Here is a 19161-nt window from a genome sequence, read left to right as displayed (position 1 = left end):
CTTTTGTTGACTATTAGGGCTACTCCATTTCTTCTAAGGGATTCTTGCCCACAGTAGTAGATATAATGGTCATCTGAGTTAAATTCACTCATTCCAGTCCATCTTAGTTTGCTGATTCCTAACATGTTGACATACACTCTTGCCATCTCCTGTTTGACCACTTCCACTTTGCCTTGATTCATGGATCTAACATTCCAGGTCATGGTGGAGAGTTCGGACAAAACATAGTCGACTGGAGAAAGGAATGGCAAACCACTTCACCATTTTTGCCTTGAGAACCCCATGAACAGTATGGCAAAAAGACAGGACACTGAAAGATGAACTCCCTAGGCTGGTAGGTGCCCAGTACGCTACTGGAGATCAATGGAGAAATAACTCCAGAAAGAATGAAGAGATGCAGCTAAAGCAAAAACAACACCCAGTTGTGGATGTGACTGGTGAAAGAAGCAAAGTCCAATCTGGTAAAGAGCAATATTGCATAAGAACCTGGAATGTTAGGTCCCTGAATCAAGGCAAATTGGTTTGTGAATGTTAAGGTTTAAGTCAGCTTTTCACTTTTCTCTTTCACCCTCATCAAGAGGCTCTTTAGTTCTTCTTCACTATCTGCCATTAGAATGGTATCAACTACGTACCTGAAGTTGTTGATATTTTCCCAGCAATCTTGATTCCAATTTCTGATTCATCGAGCCTGGCATTTCTCATCATGTGCTCTGCACAGAAGTTAAATAAGCAGGGTGACAATATACAGCCTTGAGGTACTCTGTTCCCAGTGGAATCAGTCTGTTGTTCCATGTTCAGTTCTAATTGTTGCTTCTTGACCTGCAAACAGGTTTCGCAGGAGGCAGGTAACGGGGTCTGGTATTCCCATCTCTTTAAGAATTTTCCACAGTTTGTTGTGATCCACATAGTCAAAGGCTTTCTTGTAGTGAATGAAGCAAAAGTAGATGTTTTTCTGGAATTCCTTTGTTTTCTATATGATCCAATGAATTTTAGCAATTTGATCTCTGGTTCCTCTGCCTTTTGTAAATGCAGCTTCTACATCTGAAAGTTCTTGGTTCATGCACTAGTGAAGCCTATCTTGAAGGATCTGGTGCATAACCTTAATACAATGTGAAATGAGCACAATTATATGGTAGTCTGAGCATTCTTTGGCATTCCCCTTCTTTGGGATAGGAATGAAAATTGACTGCTTCCAGGGCTGTGGTCATTGCTAAGCTTTCCAAATTTGATAACATATTAGGTGCAGTACTTTAACATCATCATCTTTTAGGATTTTAAGTCACTCAACCTGAATTCCATCACCTCCACTAGCTTTGTTCATACTAGTGCTTTCTAAGGCCACTTGACTTCATACTCCAGGATGTCTGGCTCTAGGTGAGTGACCACACCATCTTGGTTATCTGGGTCATTAAAGACCTTTCTTCGATAGTTCTTCTGTGTATTTTTGCCACATCTTCTTAATCTCTTCTGCTTCTGTTAGATCCGTACCATTTTTGTTCTTTATCATGTCCATCCTTGCATGAAATGTTCCCTTGATATCTCCAATTTTCTTGAAGAGATGTCCATCTTTTCCACTCTGTTGTTCTCCTTTCCTTCTTTACACTGTCCATTTACAAGGTCTTCTTCTTTTTCCTTGCTATCTCTGGAACTCTGCATTCAAATGGGTATGTCTTTCCCTTTCTCCCTTGCCTTTCGCTTCTCTTCTCTTCTCAGCTATTTGTAAGGCCTGCTCAGACAACCACTTTGCCCTCTTGCATTTCTTTTTTCTTGGGGATAGTTTTGATCACCGCCTCCTGTACAATGTTATGAACTTCCATTCATAGTTCTTCAGGCACTCTGTCAATCAGATCTAACCCCTTGAATCTATTTGTCACTTCCACTGTATAACCATAAGGGATTAGATTTAGTAATACCTGAATGGCCTATGGTTTCCATACTTTCTTCAATTTAAGTCTGATTGTACAATAAAGAGATCATGATCACAGCCACACTCAGCTCCAGATCTTGTTTTTCCTGCTGTATGGAGCTTCTCCATCTTCGACTGCAAAGAATATAATCATCCTGATTTCCATATTGACCATCTGGTGATGTCCACGTGTAGAGTTGTCTCTAGTGTTTTTGGAGGAGGGTCTTTGCTATGACCAGTGTGTTCTCCTGGCAAAACTCTGTTAACTTTTGCCCTGCTTAATTTTGTTATCCAAGGCCAAACTTGCCTGTTACTCCAGGTGTCTCTTGACTTCCTACTTTTGCATTCCAGTCCCCTATGATGAAAAGGACATCTATTTTTTTTGGCTAGTTCTAGAAGGTCTGTAGGTCTTCTAGGAACCGGTCAACTTCAGCCTCTTCAGCATCAGTGGTCGGGGCCTATGACTACTGTGATGTTGGATGGTTTGCCTTGGAAGCAAACTGAGATCATTCTGTGGTTTCTGAGCCTGCACCTAGACACTGCATGTTGGCCTCCCGTTTACTGTGAAGGCTACTCCATTTCTTCTAAGGAACTGTTGCCCACAGTGGCCATCTGAATTAAATTGGCTCATTCCCATCCATTTTAGTTCACTGATTCCTAAGACATCAATGTTCAGTAAAGATGTGACACCAGAAGATGAGCCCCAAGTCGGAAGGTGTCCAATATGCTGGGGAAGAGCAGAGGGCAATGACTAATAGCTCCAGAAAGAACCAAGTGACTGGGCCAGAACAGAAACGACGCTCAGTTGTGGATGTATCTGGTGGTGAAAGTAAAGTCCAGTGCGGTAAAGAACAATATTTCACAGAAACCTAGAATGTTAGGTCCATGAATCAAGGTGAACTAGATGTAGTCAAACAGGAGAGTGTTTAATAAAATGTAATAATGAGATGAAGCTGACAGAGAAAATGAAATTTCAAATTAGCCACTAGTGTCCTAAGATCTTGTATAAATTTCTAATGTATCTCTTCTAACTAGAGAAATTGTGAATAAAATAATGGGAATTTTCAGTTTCCAATTCTAAAGAACATATCTAGTTTTTAATCTGAAGGTGGCTTTCTGCCACTGATACAGCAATCATGATGGAGTAATACAGAGAGTAACACAAGCAGCGGTACCCCCTTCATGGGCCGAAAGGAGAAACTGACTTCTGGCAATTACTTGTTTAAAGCAATCCTTCTGACATCAGGGACATCCTGAGTCCTAACACAGTGCAAACCCCATCAACTCCCTTTCTTAAAGATGAAGATAAAGAATCTAAAAATAACGCCAAGGCCGGTTGCTCATAAAGTTCATCTAAACAACTATGGTGAAGAACAGCATATTCACAGAACCTTCACGTGCTGTCAGTGGGACTGTAAATTGGTGCAGTCACTACAGAAAACAGTATAACACTTCCTCAAAAGACTGAAACTCGAACTGCAATATGTGTGTGCTCAGGAATGTCTGACTTTGTGCAACCCCATGGACTGCAGCCCGCCAGGCTCCTCTGTCTATGAGATTCTCCAGGCAAGAATACTGGAGTGGGTTGCCATGCCCTCCTCCAGGGGATCTTCCCGACCCAGGAATCAAACCCTTGTCTGTCTCCTGCATTGGTAGGCGCGTTCCTTACCACTAGTGCCACCTAGGAAGAAGTATAATATGATCCAGCAATTCCTCAATGTGGTATTTTTCCAAAGAAAATAAAAACTACTTAGAAAAGATATATGCATCCCTATGTTTATTACAGCATCATTTACAATAGCCAAGATATCAAATCAACCTAATTATCCATCAATAGATGAATGGAAAGGAAATAAGATATATACACACACACACACATTGGAACATTAATTGGACATAAAGAAGAATGAAACCTTACCATCTGTGACAACATGGATGGACCTAGAAGATTCCATGCTAAGTGAAATAAGTCAGAGAAAGACAAATATTATGTATGGAATCTAAAAAACAAAACTAACAAAATAGAAACAGACTCATAGATACAGAGCACAAAGTGGTCTTTGCTAGAGGGGAAGAGGGTAGAGGGATGAAAGAAACAGGTAGGGGAGATTAAGAGGTACAAACTTCTAGCTATACAACACAGAAGTCATGGGACACACTGCATAGCACAGGGAACACAGTCAACAGAGGGTAATGACGCTATAGTGACAGATCATCACTAGACTATCACAGTGATCATTGTGCACTGCGTAAAAATATCAAATCACTATGATGTACACCTGAAACAAACGCAACATTGGAAGACGATTTATACTTCTATTTAAAAAAACTAAAAAGTACATTCAAAAAACGTTGAAGACTTGTTTCTTGATACACTCAAAATTCCAAATATTACATTTGACCTTGTACAAATCTGTGCAAATGTATTATAATTCAGCTAAGAGGTTGGGTTCACATATAGATAGGCTCTTTTAAAGTTTCTCTACTTTAATAATAATGTGACTATTAATGTGGCTTTAATGATAATGTGACTGAGAGAATTCATATTCATTTTAAATAAGAGATTTCTTTTTGGAGCTACTAATGATTTCTATGTGAATTTCAAAAGAAGCAATAAAAACAGTAGTAGACAATAAATTTCCACAAATTCTGACAAAATTGTGTTGACTGTCATTTGTATTACATTTTTAAAAATCAAGTAACATATTAAAAAATAAGTATAAATAAAAATATGCTAGGGCTCAATTTTATAAAATAAGAATTACATAGATACATACTATTAGATATTTTTTAAATCTCAAAGAATATTCCCTGAGTCTATAAGGGGGTGTTACTGTGAAGCACACATTCTGTGATACATATTTCTGAATTTTCACTAAGAGTATGCATTACTTTTGTTTTTAAAACATTCACAATATCCAGAATTCATTCCTGATTTATCACTGTGCAACTTAAGAATCAATCATGCATACTGATGAAAAACACATAAAAAGCAGAATCAGATTTTGTTGCTACACATATTTCCAGAAGACTATTATTATGCAAGAAAGTCAGACAGAACAGCATAAGCACATAAAAATGAGAAGGGGATTCAATGAATGTTAATTTGAAATATTATGCCTGAGGAGATCTGAAAAAAAAAGAAATTGAGGATAAGCATGCTTCAGAAAAAAATAAAAAGGAAAATCATTTCTGAAAGAGGCCAAGATGAATAAGCTGAATAAAAGCAAAATGCTAAAACACTCCTTTCTGGGGTAATACCCAAATCTAAAAATGTAAAACATAAATTTTAGCTTTCTCAAATAAAAACAGCACATTGACTAGTTGTAACATATTACCAGTTAAACCAGTAAACAGAAAAGGTTGTTGGGGAACCTGAGGAATAATATTAAAATGATCCTGGCATGGCATCTCCTAGTTAACTTTTATTCATTCCTCAGATGTTGTCTCAAACATTAACTTCCTTAAGTTTTCCAGTTAAAAGCTTTCAGAGCACTGTGTATCTTTATAGCATTCACTATGGTTTATAAATTCATATATTGTATGCGATTTATAAATGACCGCGAATTCTCCCCACCATGTAAGCTCCATCGTGATATGTCTGGGCCTCAAAAGCACTCACTCAATTAGCATTTCCTGGAAATTAATTAATCAGCGTTTGGAATGGATTTGTTTTATTGTTAAGAAGGAAGTCTCCTAAGTCCCTGTTTATGTGCCTGGGGCACAGAAAATGATATCTCATGATGGTTTCATTTTCACTTCAAGGTATATATACTGCCTTCTCTTGAATCCGTGAATGGCTGGGTAGTGAAACAGTTAAAAGAATCTTAAGCATACAAGGACAAGGCTACAAACTTGGAATTGACTGTCACACAAACAAACTGTGCATCTGTATATACTTTCACTCAGTCTGTCTGAAGACCCATAGTATGGATTTAAAAGGTAGTTCAAAGAGCCTAGAGACTGTGGCAACAAAACAAAGCAAACCTGTCTGGTACATTCAGAGATTAATCCATCAGCTCAAAGCGGAACTTAGCACATGACAGACATCCAGTAAGTACCTGCTGAATGAACTGATGATACAACATGCTGAGATACCTAATTTCACATACTTACTACTCATGGCCTCCACTTTCGTGTTATTTTTGACTGGCCCACATCCCAGGGTCCTACAGAATACTTGCTCAACTAGTACTTCTTAATTGAAATGAATGAAGAAATAAAAAATGATGATATGCAATTATACAGAGGACTTTCCCCCAAGTTTTATTTTAAAATATTTACTATGTTGCTATTTTTCAATTCATTATCAGATGTTAATTCAAATGTTTGGTTCAGTCATCTCTAATTCTGCATCTTTAATGTTTCTCTGTTCATAAATTCTACTAATGTCTCACCTACCAGGTATTAAGCTCACCAAGCAGTAGGCCATGCATTTTTAATTTCACCTTCCTACCTTGCCAACATGGATACTTCCTACCCTCCCAACATGAATAAAATGATACTTTACCAAAATGTGTTTTTAGCAAATGTGTCAGATAAATAAATCAGAGAAATATGAATTGGTACTTTCCTATTAATAACAGCATAAAAGTTTCCTCTGAAACACTTTATCACATATTTTTGTTTATCTTATACAAAAGCAAGGATTTGATTATACATTAACATATGAAATCTAACGATGCTATTTGAATCTATGAAAATCTACCAATATTTATGACACAAGATAAATAGTTTTAGGTACAAACTCTAACTGTGACTTTACAATATGCACCATAAACAGGTTAATAACTATGGAATAGTCAGTAAGTAACACTAGAATTACACTGAGATTCAGATACTTAGATATGCTTAATACATTAACATCCAATAAAAAGTACAGTTGTCCCTGCTTGAACTAGCTAAAACAACAGACATTCTCTGCTAGCATAGTAAGAAAGGTGAAAACTGAAAGTATCTGCATCCATGCAGGTCAGCCATAATGTTCACAGCACGTGGCCTCATACCACGTTGTAAAATAACTGATAGGCACACAAAAATAAAGCTTCAAACTAGCTGCCAAACTAGACTCTAGCTGGCAGAGACAACGTTACTAAAAACAACATTATTTGTGATCAATGAATGCCTCAAACTTAAATACATGATTTTCAAAATAACATTTCTACCATTATTTAAATTTCACAAATAAATCTCAACAGGAACCAGAAAGAATTTTTAAATTCTCCAATTACATTGATATTCCATACAAAGTACGTTTGTATGTTTTCTCACATAAAGTGTTCAAACAATGGTAAAAATGCCTAATGATCTGCACAGCACTTAATAAGAATATATTCACTCTCCGACTCTCACAAGCACTGTATTGGCTATTACCCCCATTACATCCCAAACCACAGAGCTTATCAAGTACATATCTGAGCTTGAAACCCAAGTTTCCATTGGTCTACTACTTGACATTTTTTCCATTTTCTAAAATCCTATATGTCTTTATATCTTCCTCTCTGAGGACACCCGTCCCCTCACTTATGTACAGCTTTTATAATCTAGTAATGGATTAAAAAGTCATTGATCGGAATAAAATTTCAATAGGCAATATAATAAATATCTGGTAATGACTTCCCCATTTATAAAACCCTTCCAGACAACAGGTATATGACGAAGGAAATGCAATAAATTTAGACCAAGTAAGAATCACCTACATAAAAAGAAAAAGAATTAAAATTTTTCCCAGTAGTCTATTTCACCTCAAAACTCTTATGATTGAAGAACTCAACATTATATAAGGAGGGCAAATTAAATAAAATTAGGCAGTGGAAAACTGGAGGCATTTACAGAAACATAGGCACTCTCAAAGATCTCTGCAAAATTTCAATGTCAGAGGAAGCCAAATAAAATCTTTAAATGTGAACTTGTAACAATGTCTCATTTTTTGAATATATAATGCTGTTCACTTTAGTTACTTAAAACAAAATGGAAATATAAAGACAGGTGATAATTTCCAAGTGGACCCTTTCCATTTTGTTTCTAAAAAAACTAATTTAAATTCCTGAGGTTACATTTTAAACTATAATAGGTAATAAAAGAAATATTTCAGTCTTACTGTATGAAACATTTCAAAATAGTAACTTTTAGAGCTTAGAAAATAGAAGGAAACATTCATATAAGTTGTAGTTAGTTCATACTTTACCTACCCTCTTTCCTTCTAAATTCTCACACCATTTTACAAATATTGCCAACATGGTTACAGGTTGTAATAAGGAAGGGTATCTATCAATACACCCATAATTTAAAGATAGATGCAAATTATAAAACAGTTTGCCAAGGAAATAAGGAATGATATACTATTAGAAACAGTAAGTTTGATGTATGAGAGTAAACAATTATAATCATCAAGTTGAGATCTGAATACTATACAAAATTAACATAATATACACTTTAAACGGCTTATCTTAACCCATCTGATCAACATCTATTTTCCTTTAAATATAATTCTTAGATGTGACTACACTAAATGCCACTTTTAAATGGTTATTTTTATGATATGTGAATTTCAGCTCAGAACTATATCTATGTAACACATAGATAAAATGTAATGTATTATCATTAGATGAATTTATATGTTATATGAACTATGTATGAACTGGAACATATATGTTCCTAAAACCTTCTGAAATTCATCTAATGATAATGGTTCAATCTTCTTGTAAGTACTTAGTGTCGCTATAGTGCCTGGACATTTACTGAAATCCTATAGGCAGCCAGCTTGAAAATGCATGCTGTTTGAAATGATGAGGTTAAAAAATGACAAACAGAAGCATTAATTCCTTCCTATGCCAAAAAGTTTAAAATTTCTCAGTGGATAAAATTAAAGAATTTTGAAACACTCTTCATCTGTTTAGTGGTTAATAAAGAATGCAACACAAAAGGAAACAGCTTACAATACTTAAACTTCAATAAATAAATCAGTATAACAAGCAATGTGACTTGATCACTTTTAAAATTCTTCCTAAATTCCTATTTACTGTTCATTAACACCAACAAATAAAAGCTTATACTTAAATGGAAAAAAACCCATTAATCCTCAGTGAATCATAAAACCAATTCAACTATCACCATCTCATTCATTAAGGTACTTCATTATTATTATTTAATAAAATACTTCTTAAAAATCTTGTGGCAACATTTTTGTGCAATTTCAAGGTCCAATTTTAAGAGCATAAAAATCATAGTTAAGTTTCTCTAGAAAAAAATTGTAATAATCACATATTTCATTTTTAATTTAAAGGATCATAAACAAAGTTAACTTAAAATATTAAATATTAATGCATTTAAATTTAATGCAAATTATAACTATTTTTAACTTAATATTTTAAAATGCATATTTCCTTTAAAAGATGAAAATTTCAGTGCATTTTGGAGCACTAAAGTTAAGGAATTTAAAAAAACATTAAGTGCTAAAGTTACTGTTATAGGCATTTACCACAAATCATTCATCATTTTATTACAAGTATACCTCAAATAACTACATCAAAATATACATATAAACTAAAGTGGAAACGTACATCAACATATTGTATGATAAAGTGTCTCCTTTGTCCATCAGAAAATACAGAAAGGACATATTCACCAGGTTTCCCATGACTCTCTCGCACCAAGAAGTCTCCTTGTTGTTTTAACAGGTCTTGCGCTTCTATTCTGGGAATTGCACCATGGTACCAGTCCTGTTCTGCCAGAGGTTTCTCAAGCACAGGGATCGTATCACAGAACTTAAGCAAATATTGAAAAAAAACACATTAAGTTAGAGAAGATAGCAATTTTTTTCTGGTAGGACTAATAGCAATTATAAATACTTCTTACCTATGTTCCTCCCTTTAATTGACCAATTAAACGTTATCTGAAAAATCTGAAATGTTCATAATCTTTTAATACCTCCTGGAGCACTGATGCTGAAGTGTAATACATACCCTTAAATACTGCAAGATTATTTGTTTTTTCTATCAGACATAGGTACACACAATATTAGCATTTAGAGTTAGCACTGTAGTCTGAGTCACCATATTATAAAATACATATATTTAAAAATCTTCAATCAGAGGATTATGATGAAATGAGAGTATTATCAGGGACACTTTTCATAAACAACTTCATTTTCAAAGAAGTAAAAGTTGAATTATATGTTTTTATGGCATTAACTCTTGATCACATGGCTGCCCCTGTCATGGGTTCCAGAAGCACTATGGCTTCCTCTTGCTGCGCCTGCTCATCCTTGCTCCTCCGACTTCCTTAACCATTACCTCTGCCACAGGGCTGGTCCTGATCCTACACAGCAACAACAGACAAAGGCTCAGCTGAAACAGCATCCCTGAAACCACCAAGGTGCAATGGCAAACATGCGACAAAAACAAGGCGGGGGGGATACAAGCCATGAGCGCAGCAGGAAGCAAGTCATCCGTTATTTTAGGAGGCCAAATGCTAACAACAAATAGAGGTAACTCAGAGCTGGTTATGTTTCTTTGAAATGTTTCTAATTAATATGTTGATGTATGGCAAAACCAATATAATATTATAAAGTAATTAGCCTCCAATTAAAATAAATAAATTTATATTAAAAAAATAATAGATGAAAGCATACATCTTATGGTTACAAGTAAAAAGTTGTTTGTTTGTTTCTGTTTATCACCCACAGAAACTGAACTGCCCCAGGTCATAGGAACTCTTCATAGGTAAGGCACAGGCACCTTTCTGGTAAATGAGAACTAGCTTGAAGAGAGCCTGCACTGTTTCTGTCACTTAGTGGTTTACTCGACAAGTCGTGTCTGACTCTTGCAACCCCACGGACTGTAGCCCACCAGGCTCCTTTGTCCATGGGATTTTCCAGGCAAGAATCAGTTCAGTTAAGTTCAGTCGCTCAGTCGTATCCAACTCTTTGCGACCCCATGAATCGCAGCACGCCAGGCCTCCCTGTCCATCACCAACTCCCGGAGTTCACTCAGACTCATGTCCATTGAGTCGGTGATGCCATCCAGCCATCTCATCCTCTGTCATCCCCTTCTCCTCCCACCTTCAATCTTTCCCAGCATCAGGGTCTTTTCAAATGAGCCAGCTCTTCACATCAGGTGGCCGAAGTACTGGAGTGGACTGCCATTTCCTTCTCCAGGGGATCTTCCCAATCCAGGAATCGAACTCAGGTCTCCTGCATTGCACGCAGATTCCTTACTGACTGAGCTATGAGGGAAGCCCTCAAGTTTTATCACTTGAAGAGGCCTAAAATTTACTGGTCAAAGTTCCATTTTATATTAGCCAAAGCCCATCCTACTGACTTAAAAAACTGAGAAATCCCAAACAGAATTCAAAGAAGAGTACACAGTTTGGTTTCTACTTCTACCACCATGTGAGTGCGAATGCTAGTCGCTCAGTCGTGTCCAACTCTTTGTGACCTCATGGACAGCAGCCCACTAGGCTCCTCTGTCCATGGGGTTCTCCAGGCAAGAATACTGGAGTGGGTTGCTATTTCCTTTTCCAGGGGATCTTCCCAACCCAGGGAATGAACCCAGGTCTTCCACATTGCAGGCAGAGTCTTTACCATCCAAGCCACCAAGGAAGCCCTGCCACTGTGAGATTAATTCTTTAAATACATATATGATGCATCTGTACATGGAAATTGTTTATAAGCTGAATAAGCCTTTTCTTTTGTTAGAATTATGACAAATACTTTACTTTCAAAACAATTTAAATTGTATTCCCAAAATGGGTTTACAATTGAATTATATAAAGAACTAGCCACAACTATGAGAAAAAAAAAAAATTATTTTTTTAAAACAAATGCATAATCCATATGAAATTAATTTTTGTGTATACTGATACTAACAGTTTATAAAGTAGGTGGTCAGAATGATTAAATATTTCTTCTTTAAAATTTTGTCACAATGGATTTCAATATAGAAAACACTAAAATTTTTACTGTTATAGAAATATTTTCAAGTCTCGCCAATGGCGAGTGTTTTATTGATTTTTTCCTCTGAGAAGAATCAATATAGAAAGAAATTCAGTGTCACTTTTAGGCAAAAAAAACTTTTTATTATTATCTCTTTTTTAAAAGGTCTACATAATAGAAAAGCATCACAAACAAGGATATCATGTGCTTGATTTCCTCTCCTATCAGCCTATCCTCCAAAAGGTTGATTTATTTAGAAGTGGGACAACAAGGACCCTGGGGAATTCATTAAGTCAGAAGGGCATTGGAAATACAAAAGCTCAGCTAACACAGAAATTCATTTAAGCATCTGAAGGTGAGGAATACATTTTGGGGGAAAAAAATCATTCTGAAACATCTAAGTTTGTTTGTTTGTTTTAAAAAGAGAAATAAACGGGAAGGAACTTACAATGGTATTTCATAGGGATTATACTTCTGTTCTTTTGTTTCATAAGGTCTTTTGGGTAGGAAGGAAAACTTCGCCATCTGCCGTTCCTGGCCCTAGACAATACCGTCATGGAACGCAGGCTGAAGTCACTATGGGTATATGTGTGTGTACATGTGAGACATGCATACACAGGAAAAGGCTGTACACAGCCCCTGACTGCATCTACCAAGGTCTTTCAGGAATCTCCCTGGAAACACTGGAAAAAAACATTTTATTAATGTGCTTTCAACTAAATTCTAATACAGCTTTGCAAGCCTGACAGTAACAGAATGAAGGTCGTGCCAGCAATGGAATCCAGCATTCCAAAGGCTTTCATAATGACATCAAAAATGAAAGGAAGCTTTTTACTTCAAACATCACAACTTTCTCAGCCTAAGTGGGGAAAGATTTTTCCTTGTTATCTAAAATTTTTGTCAAAGACATGGGGAAGATGAAGTTTCCATTTTCATATGTGCAGTAACATAATAACATAATTAACAAGTTACACAATAATAAGACAAGCTTTCCTGATTGACTAGACTAGCTATCTACCTTTTTCCCCAGACCTTATTCTTAAAGAATATTTCAGAAAAAACATACTGAACTTAGTTTGATAAAAAGATGGTTTAAATGAAGAGGCAATGAGGAATCAGCCCAAGAAAATGAAAATTTTTTTCCAGACTTAAGAATGAGGTTATTTTTTTGTCTTAGTCTAATTAAGACTAATTACCAAGAATTTAATGAATATTTGTATGCTTTTATCTCAAACATTTGAGCACAAGATTAGCTCCTTATGAGAAGCAAAGACAACAATGTTTTTTAAAAAAATCAATGTCTGGATTTTACTCAAATTAAGCACCCAAATAAGGAACCATTAAAAAAAAAAAATCTAAAATATAACAGCATCGAAAATATGCAAGTAAACCTCTCAGTGAGTTTGAAACAAGCTAAATAAAATTTCAACACTAACATATGAGTTTTTATGAATTTTTAATAAACATAAAAGTGAACATAATTCTCTTCTAAATCCTTATATAAATTTAGTTATTAGTTTAACAATTGAAGTAAAGAATTATTTCAAACCGAGTGTAATAATATAGTGTCTACAAGTAACTCATAGGATTTTAAACATTTCTAAAAAATTCCATAATGACCCCTTTAATTTTAAAGCTATATATCACTGAGAGATTTTAGGGGCGATTAAGAATCAAATGTCATACAAACAGAAGAAAATCACCAAACACTTGCAAAAGGTGGGAAATACTGGCCTACTGAGTAGGAATCTGAGTTACGCAGTAAAGGCGACTTTCTATGAAAGGGCCATGTAAACACTCTGGATATTTCACCTTCATGACTGTTGGCATTCCTGCTGGACAAACAGGATGTAAAGCAGTGCTTCCATCTTCAACAGGCACAAAGGCCTATCTGTAAATTGACAAATCCTATTTTTTTAGCAATAAAGTAGAATTGATCTTTTTTTCATGCATTGATATCTTATTTTTATCAAAAGCATACTTTACCTAATGTTCACTTTATACTATGAAACTAGAAGCAAAACTCTTATTAACAAATTCCTTAATTAACAATTTTTGTACTTTTTGAGACTTTGAGTTTGTTCAGTCATTAGGTAATAATACAACTATGATTACCATAATGATTAGGCAGAATTACATGCTGATCAGATTCACATTCTTATACAATTCTTCCCCAAACAATATTAGTGTCACTCTTCCCCAAAGATACACAACTTAATCAAACTTGAACATCACCTTACTTCCATGACTTTCCACTTCCTTGACTGCCTGTTTGTGTACCTTCCAGGATGTCTAATAAGAGACCCTATCTCTAGCAAAACATATTTTTTAAAGGTCATTCATTTTTGGTCTCATACTTCTCCAATACCTTCTGATTTCTCCTGACTTTGCTTTCTTCCCTGCTTCTTTAGTTCCTTTACTCAACTTCTTTTTATGAGTAATCGTTCTTTTTTCTCATTATTTTTATCCATTTACTTTTTCCAGTTGTGCCTGTGACTCTCATTCATTCTCTTTCATCTCATCACATTGCTGCCATTTTTTCTACAGCTTTATTTTTTCCAAATCAAACATCCTGACCTGAAGCTCATACAATGTTGCAGAGAAAATGTACCACTGCATCAATAATAACATTTTAGTCCATTAACTGTCTTCAGTGCAAGTGCTATACTACACATCTCAACTAAAACTATTACCAGATCATTCTGATGAATCAGTATGAAATCACAGCTCGGTAAATTTGAAAATTTATCATCAAGTTGGGATTGCCTGTACAGAACACAGTGTCATTCTGACATGATCTGGGTCAAATGCTGTAAGCATCTGAGCAAACACATAAAAGAAGAGGCTTACTCTCTGTGTGGCTTCCTAAGTGGCACTAGCGGTGAAGAATCCACCTGCCGGTACAAGCGACAGAAGAGACTTGGGTTCCATCCCTAGTTCAGGAAGCTCCCCTGCAGGAGGGCATGGCAACCCACTCCAGTGTTCTGGCCTGGAGAATCCCATGGACAGAGGAGCCTCGTGGGCTACAGTCCATAGGATCGCAAAGAGTGGGACATGACTGAAGTGACTTAGCACACACACTCTATGTACTGAAATAATAGAAAATAAAGCTTGATAAGAGAGTGAAAAAGTTGGCTTAAAGCTCAACATTCAGAAAACTAAGATCATGGTATCTGTTCCCATCACTTTATGGGAAATAGATGGGGAAACAGTGTCAGACTTTATTTTTGGGGGCTCCAATATCACTGCAGATGGTGACTGCAGCCATGAAATTAAAAGACGCTTACTCCTTCGAAGGAAAGTTATGACCAACCTAGATGGCATATTCAAAAGCAGACATTACTTTGCCAACAAAGGTCCGTCTAGTCAAGGCTATGGTTTTTCCAGCGGTCATGTATGGATGTGAGAGTTGGACTGTGAAGAAAGCTGAGCGCCGAAGAATTGATGCTTTTGAACTGTGGTGTTGGAGAAGAGTCTTGAGAGTCCCTTGGACTGCAAGGAGATCCAACCAGTCCATTTTGAAGGAGATCAGCCCTGGGATTTCTTTGGAAGGAATGATGCTAAAGCTGAAACTCCAGTACTTTGGCCACCTCAAGTTAAGAGTTGACTCATTGGAAAAGACCCTGATGCTGGGAGGGATGGGAGGCAGGAGAAGGGGACGACAGAGGATGAGATGGCTGGATGGCATCACTGACTCGGTGGATGTGAGTCTGAGTGAACTCAGAGAGTTGGTGATGGACAGGGAGGCCTGGCGTGCTGCGATTCATGGGGTCGCAAAGAGTCGGACACGACTGAGTGACTGAACTGACTGAACTGAAAGCTTGATAAGCTCTTCTTAAAAATTATGTATAATACTAGGGATTCAAAACATGTAATTCTGAGAATATTATTTAGTTTTCTTAGACATGACTAGCTACATGGAGAATTCAATCTATTTATGGCAGTGATATGATGTAAGAAGTTTAATTTTTATTTTTCCTATTTCTCATTTTTCTACATGTTACTGTCTGGGATAAATAAATAAATATTAAGTCCTTAAGGATAAAGGAAGACAACCAAGTTTTAAAATACATAATATCTAAGTTGAACTTAACAACATCCCTTGTCAGAGGAAGTACAAGGTTGTTCTGTTGGACTTAAAGAAAGACACTAAAAAACATGAGCAGTTTTTTATGTTATGAATGAAAATAACTATATTCCCTTATGCCAAAGGTGAAAGCCCAGCATTATAATACCAACATGATAACCAACGTACAACAAACACAACTGAACCATAATTTGCTTATTTTCTAAACAGAAGCAAACAAGCAAATCTTACTTAGTATATAATTATTTATTATGGATGCACATCATTATTTTTGAATATTTTTATTTTCAATCAAGTTCAAAGTAATTCAAAAATTTTTAAAAACCTAGATCCAGAAAAATGTTAATTTTAAGGCAACAGAAGAATAATTTAATAATTCTTCTGACATCTAAAGAACAATTATCTGGACCAAAGTGTGCTTTATTTGTATTTTAAATAACATTTTTCAAAGAGTGCTACTATTATAAATGTGTTCTGTACTCCACTCATCAGTGAACAACTAGTACTCAGAAGGGGCTGTAAGACAGAAGAGATTGTTCAGCCACTTATAACAAAAATTCTGCAGTAAAAAAATGGCTCTGGAGAAAGGGCAGTATTCTTGATATGACTAGAACAGATCTCATCGAATATAATGTGGTTTGAAAGACTTTCAATGGAAATGGACCCTCATGATCGCCTGTAGGCTTTCAGATTATACAACGAACCCTGTCTAACACCCCTGGCCTTGATTTCAGAAGCAGTCTATGAGAAATAGTCCTCAATGCAAATTCATAACCGCCTGAAGCACGAAAGATGCAGGATATGAAGCAGACCTCAGCGCCTGGAGGGACTCAGAATAGGCTATTTAACTCCTTTAGTGCAGTAGAAAAAAAGAAACACCTGCTTGGAGCTGATACAGCGTATTAAAATACTAATCTCACCATAACAGTAAATATTAAACATCTATCATCAGATATTATAGTCTGTTAAAGTCAAATTCACCTATGAGCTAATTATCTGACATTCTTCCTTCCAGCAACATTTCTGATTAAAGTGCTCCATCAGACTGTCTTCACAGAGAGATCTACATTTTAGCCACAGTGTAAAAAATGGCAAAATAAGTAGCTATGAGAAGTTCAATGGGAATACTATCATGATTAATCCATTTCCTTTTGTATAACGCAATTAACAGTTTTATCTAAAATTATGCTCTAAGCTCCCAATTTTATATGTTTGAGTAAAAAACCAGCGATTTCATAGTTGTTGCTTTTAGATTTTAAATTAAATATGCTTCCACACTTTAAAAAATAATTTGAATATATACCTCATACCATATGCAAATATTAACTTGCAGTGGATCAAAGACCTATATGTAAAACTACAGAACTCTAGAAGGAAACACAGGTGAGGGTTTGCATGACTTTGCACTAGACAATTTTTTTAGATACAGCACCAAAAGTATGTGCAATGAAAGAAAATTAGATAAATGGACTTTCTCAAAATTAAAAACTTTTGTGTGTCAAGACAATTCCAAGAATGATGGAAAAAAATTTTTAAATTATGTATCTGATAAGGGGCTTGTATTCAGAATACATAAAGAACTCATAACTCAACAATGAAGGAAAATCACCAATTAAAACATATACAGTGGATATGAATAGTCATATCTCCAAAGAATACATACAAGTGACAACAAATCACATTAAAAGATACTTAACATCATCAATTGTCAGGAAAATGCAAATAAAACTACAATAAGATATCATTTCATACCCACTGGGATGCCCATAATTTAAAAAAAATGGAAAAATAAAAAGTGTTGAGATTGTAGAGAACTGGAACACTCAAATAATATGCTTTGCTGGTGCAAATGCAAAATGCTGCGAACACTGTGGAAAACAGTTTGGTAGTTCCTCAGAAATTAAACACAGAATTACCACATGACCCAGCAATTCCCTGGTATATAACTGAAAGAACTGAAAACATACATTCACATAAAAACTTGTATTTGAATGTTCCCTGCAGCTTTATTCATAATAGCCCAAAAGTAGAACCTAAATGTCAGCTGATGGATAGGTAAACAATGTCAGATAAACCCACACAAGGAAACACTATTCTCTCATAGAGAGCAATGAAGTTCCAATAAATGCTACACCATGGATGAATCAAGAAGACACTACACGAAGTGAAAGAAACCAGGCAGGAGAAGGCCACATAGCGTGACTCCATTTATGGGAAATGTCCAGAAAAGGCAAATCCATAGGATCAAGAATAGATGAGTGATTACCAGAAAATTGAAAAGGGGGGAAATTAAGACCAATTGCTAACAGGAGTTTCTAATTAGGGAGACTGAAAGGCTCTGTATGTATATGATGGTGATGGTTCCACAACAATGAATATGCTAAAACCACTGCGTGTATATGCTGAAATGGTGCGTTTCGCATTGTGTGATGTATATCACAAAAAAATAAATTAATTGGCTTAAGTTTGCCATTTTGGCAGGGTTCTTAAAAAGTTTTAAAGAAAAACTCGTTTAGAGTAATTAAAAATTTTCCTTCTTTTACACTACCTTTACCAGACTAGAATACTCAACAATACTAAACTATGTCAGAAAAAAATTGTAATTATAATTAAATAGCCTCTAAAGTTTATCTTAGACTATCATACTACCTGAAACCTTCACATTCACAGTAAGACAGTAAGACTCAAGACCTCAGTTACCTGTGTAGTTGAGGGGAAAATCTTCTTCAAGTAAACAGGATATTTAACACCTTACAGAAGTAGTTCTGTACCTTTACTCACAGTGTACCAGTGTCATAAAGTGCAGACTATCTCAGTCTTCTTAGTTCATAAGATTTCTGAATAAACCAGGGAATGTCAAAGGGCTCTTAAGTGATGGATATAATGACTGCCTTAATCATGAAGATAAAAACGTGATCAAATGCAAGACAACGTACAGATTCACTAGAATTCTTGATTACAAAGGGAAATTTTCTTAAATGAAACGGGCATTTCATAGCTTCAAGGATGTTGATAAGGTTATTTAAATGTATATATGAATGAGGTACATGCTTTGTGGGAAAGGCACTTCATTTCAGATAAAAGCAGTCAGTAAACACCAAATTTAACCTATATCAATCACTGCCAATTTAGTAATTTTACTTAAGAATAAGGTAAATACCACTTTTAAGTGGAGACAAAACATGTAAATATCTTAAGGCATTTAAAAAGCTATGATTTATATCAACTAATTAT

General features: G+C 35.6%; 1 protein-coding gene across 3 annotated transcripts in view; it reads right to left on the bottom strand.

Moving 5' to 3' along the window:
• The window catches only part of FER (FER tyrosine kinase), a 467773-nt gene that overhangs the window by 229388 nt on the left and 219224 nt on the right, over window positions 1–19161 (bottom strand). For all 3 annotated transcript variants that reach the window (XM_061424535.1, XM_061424536.1, XM_061424537.1), the window contains one exon: window positions 9469–9672. In XM_061424535.1, coding sequence (XP_061280519.1) covers window positions 9469–9672 — 204 coding nt within the window. The remainder of the gene's footprint in view (window positions 1–9468; window positions 9673–19161) is intronic.

This window comes from Bos javanicus, chromosome 7, assembly GCF_032452875.1.
Source record: "Bos javanicus breed banteng chromosome 7, ARS-OSU_banteng_1.0, whole genome shotgun sequence".
NCBI classification, from domain to species: Eukaryota; Metazoa; Chordata; class Mammalia; order Artiodactyla; family Bovidae; genus Bos; species Bos javanicus.
Note: the sequence above shows the minus strand (reverse complement) of the source record. Positions and strands in the feature narration are given on the sequence as shown.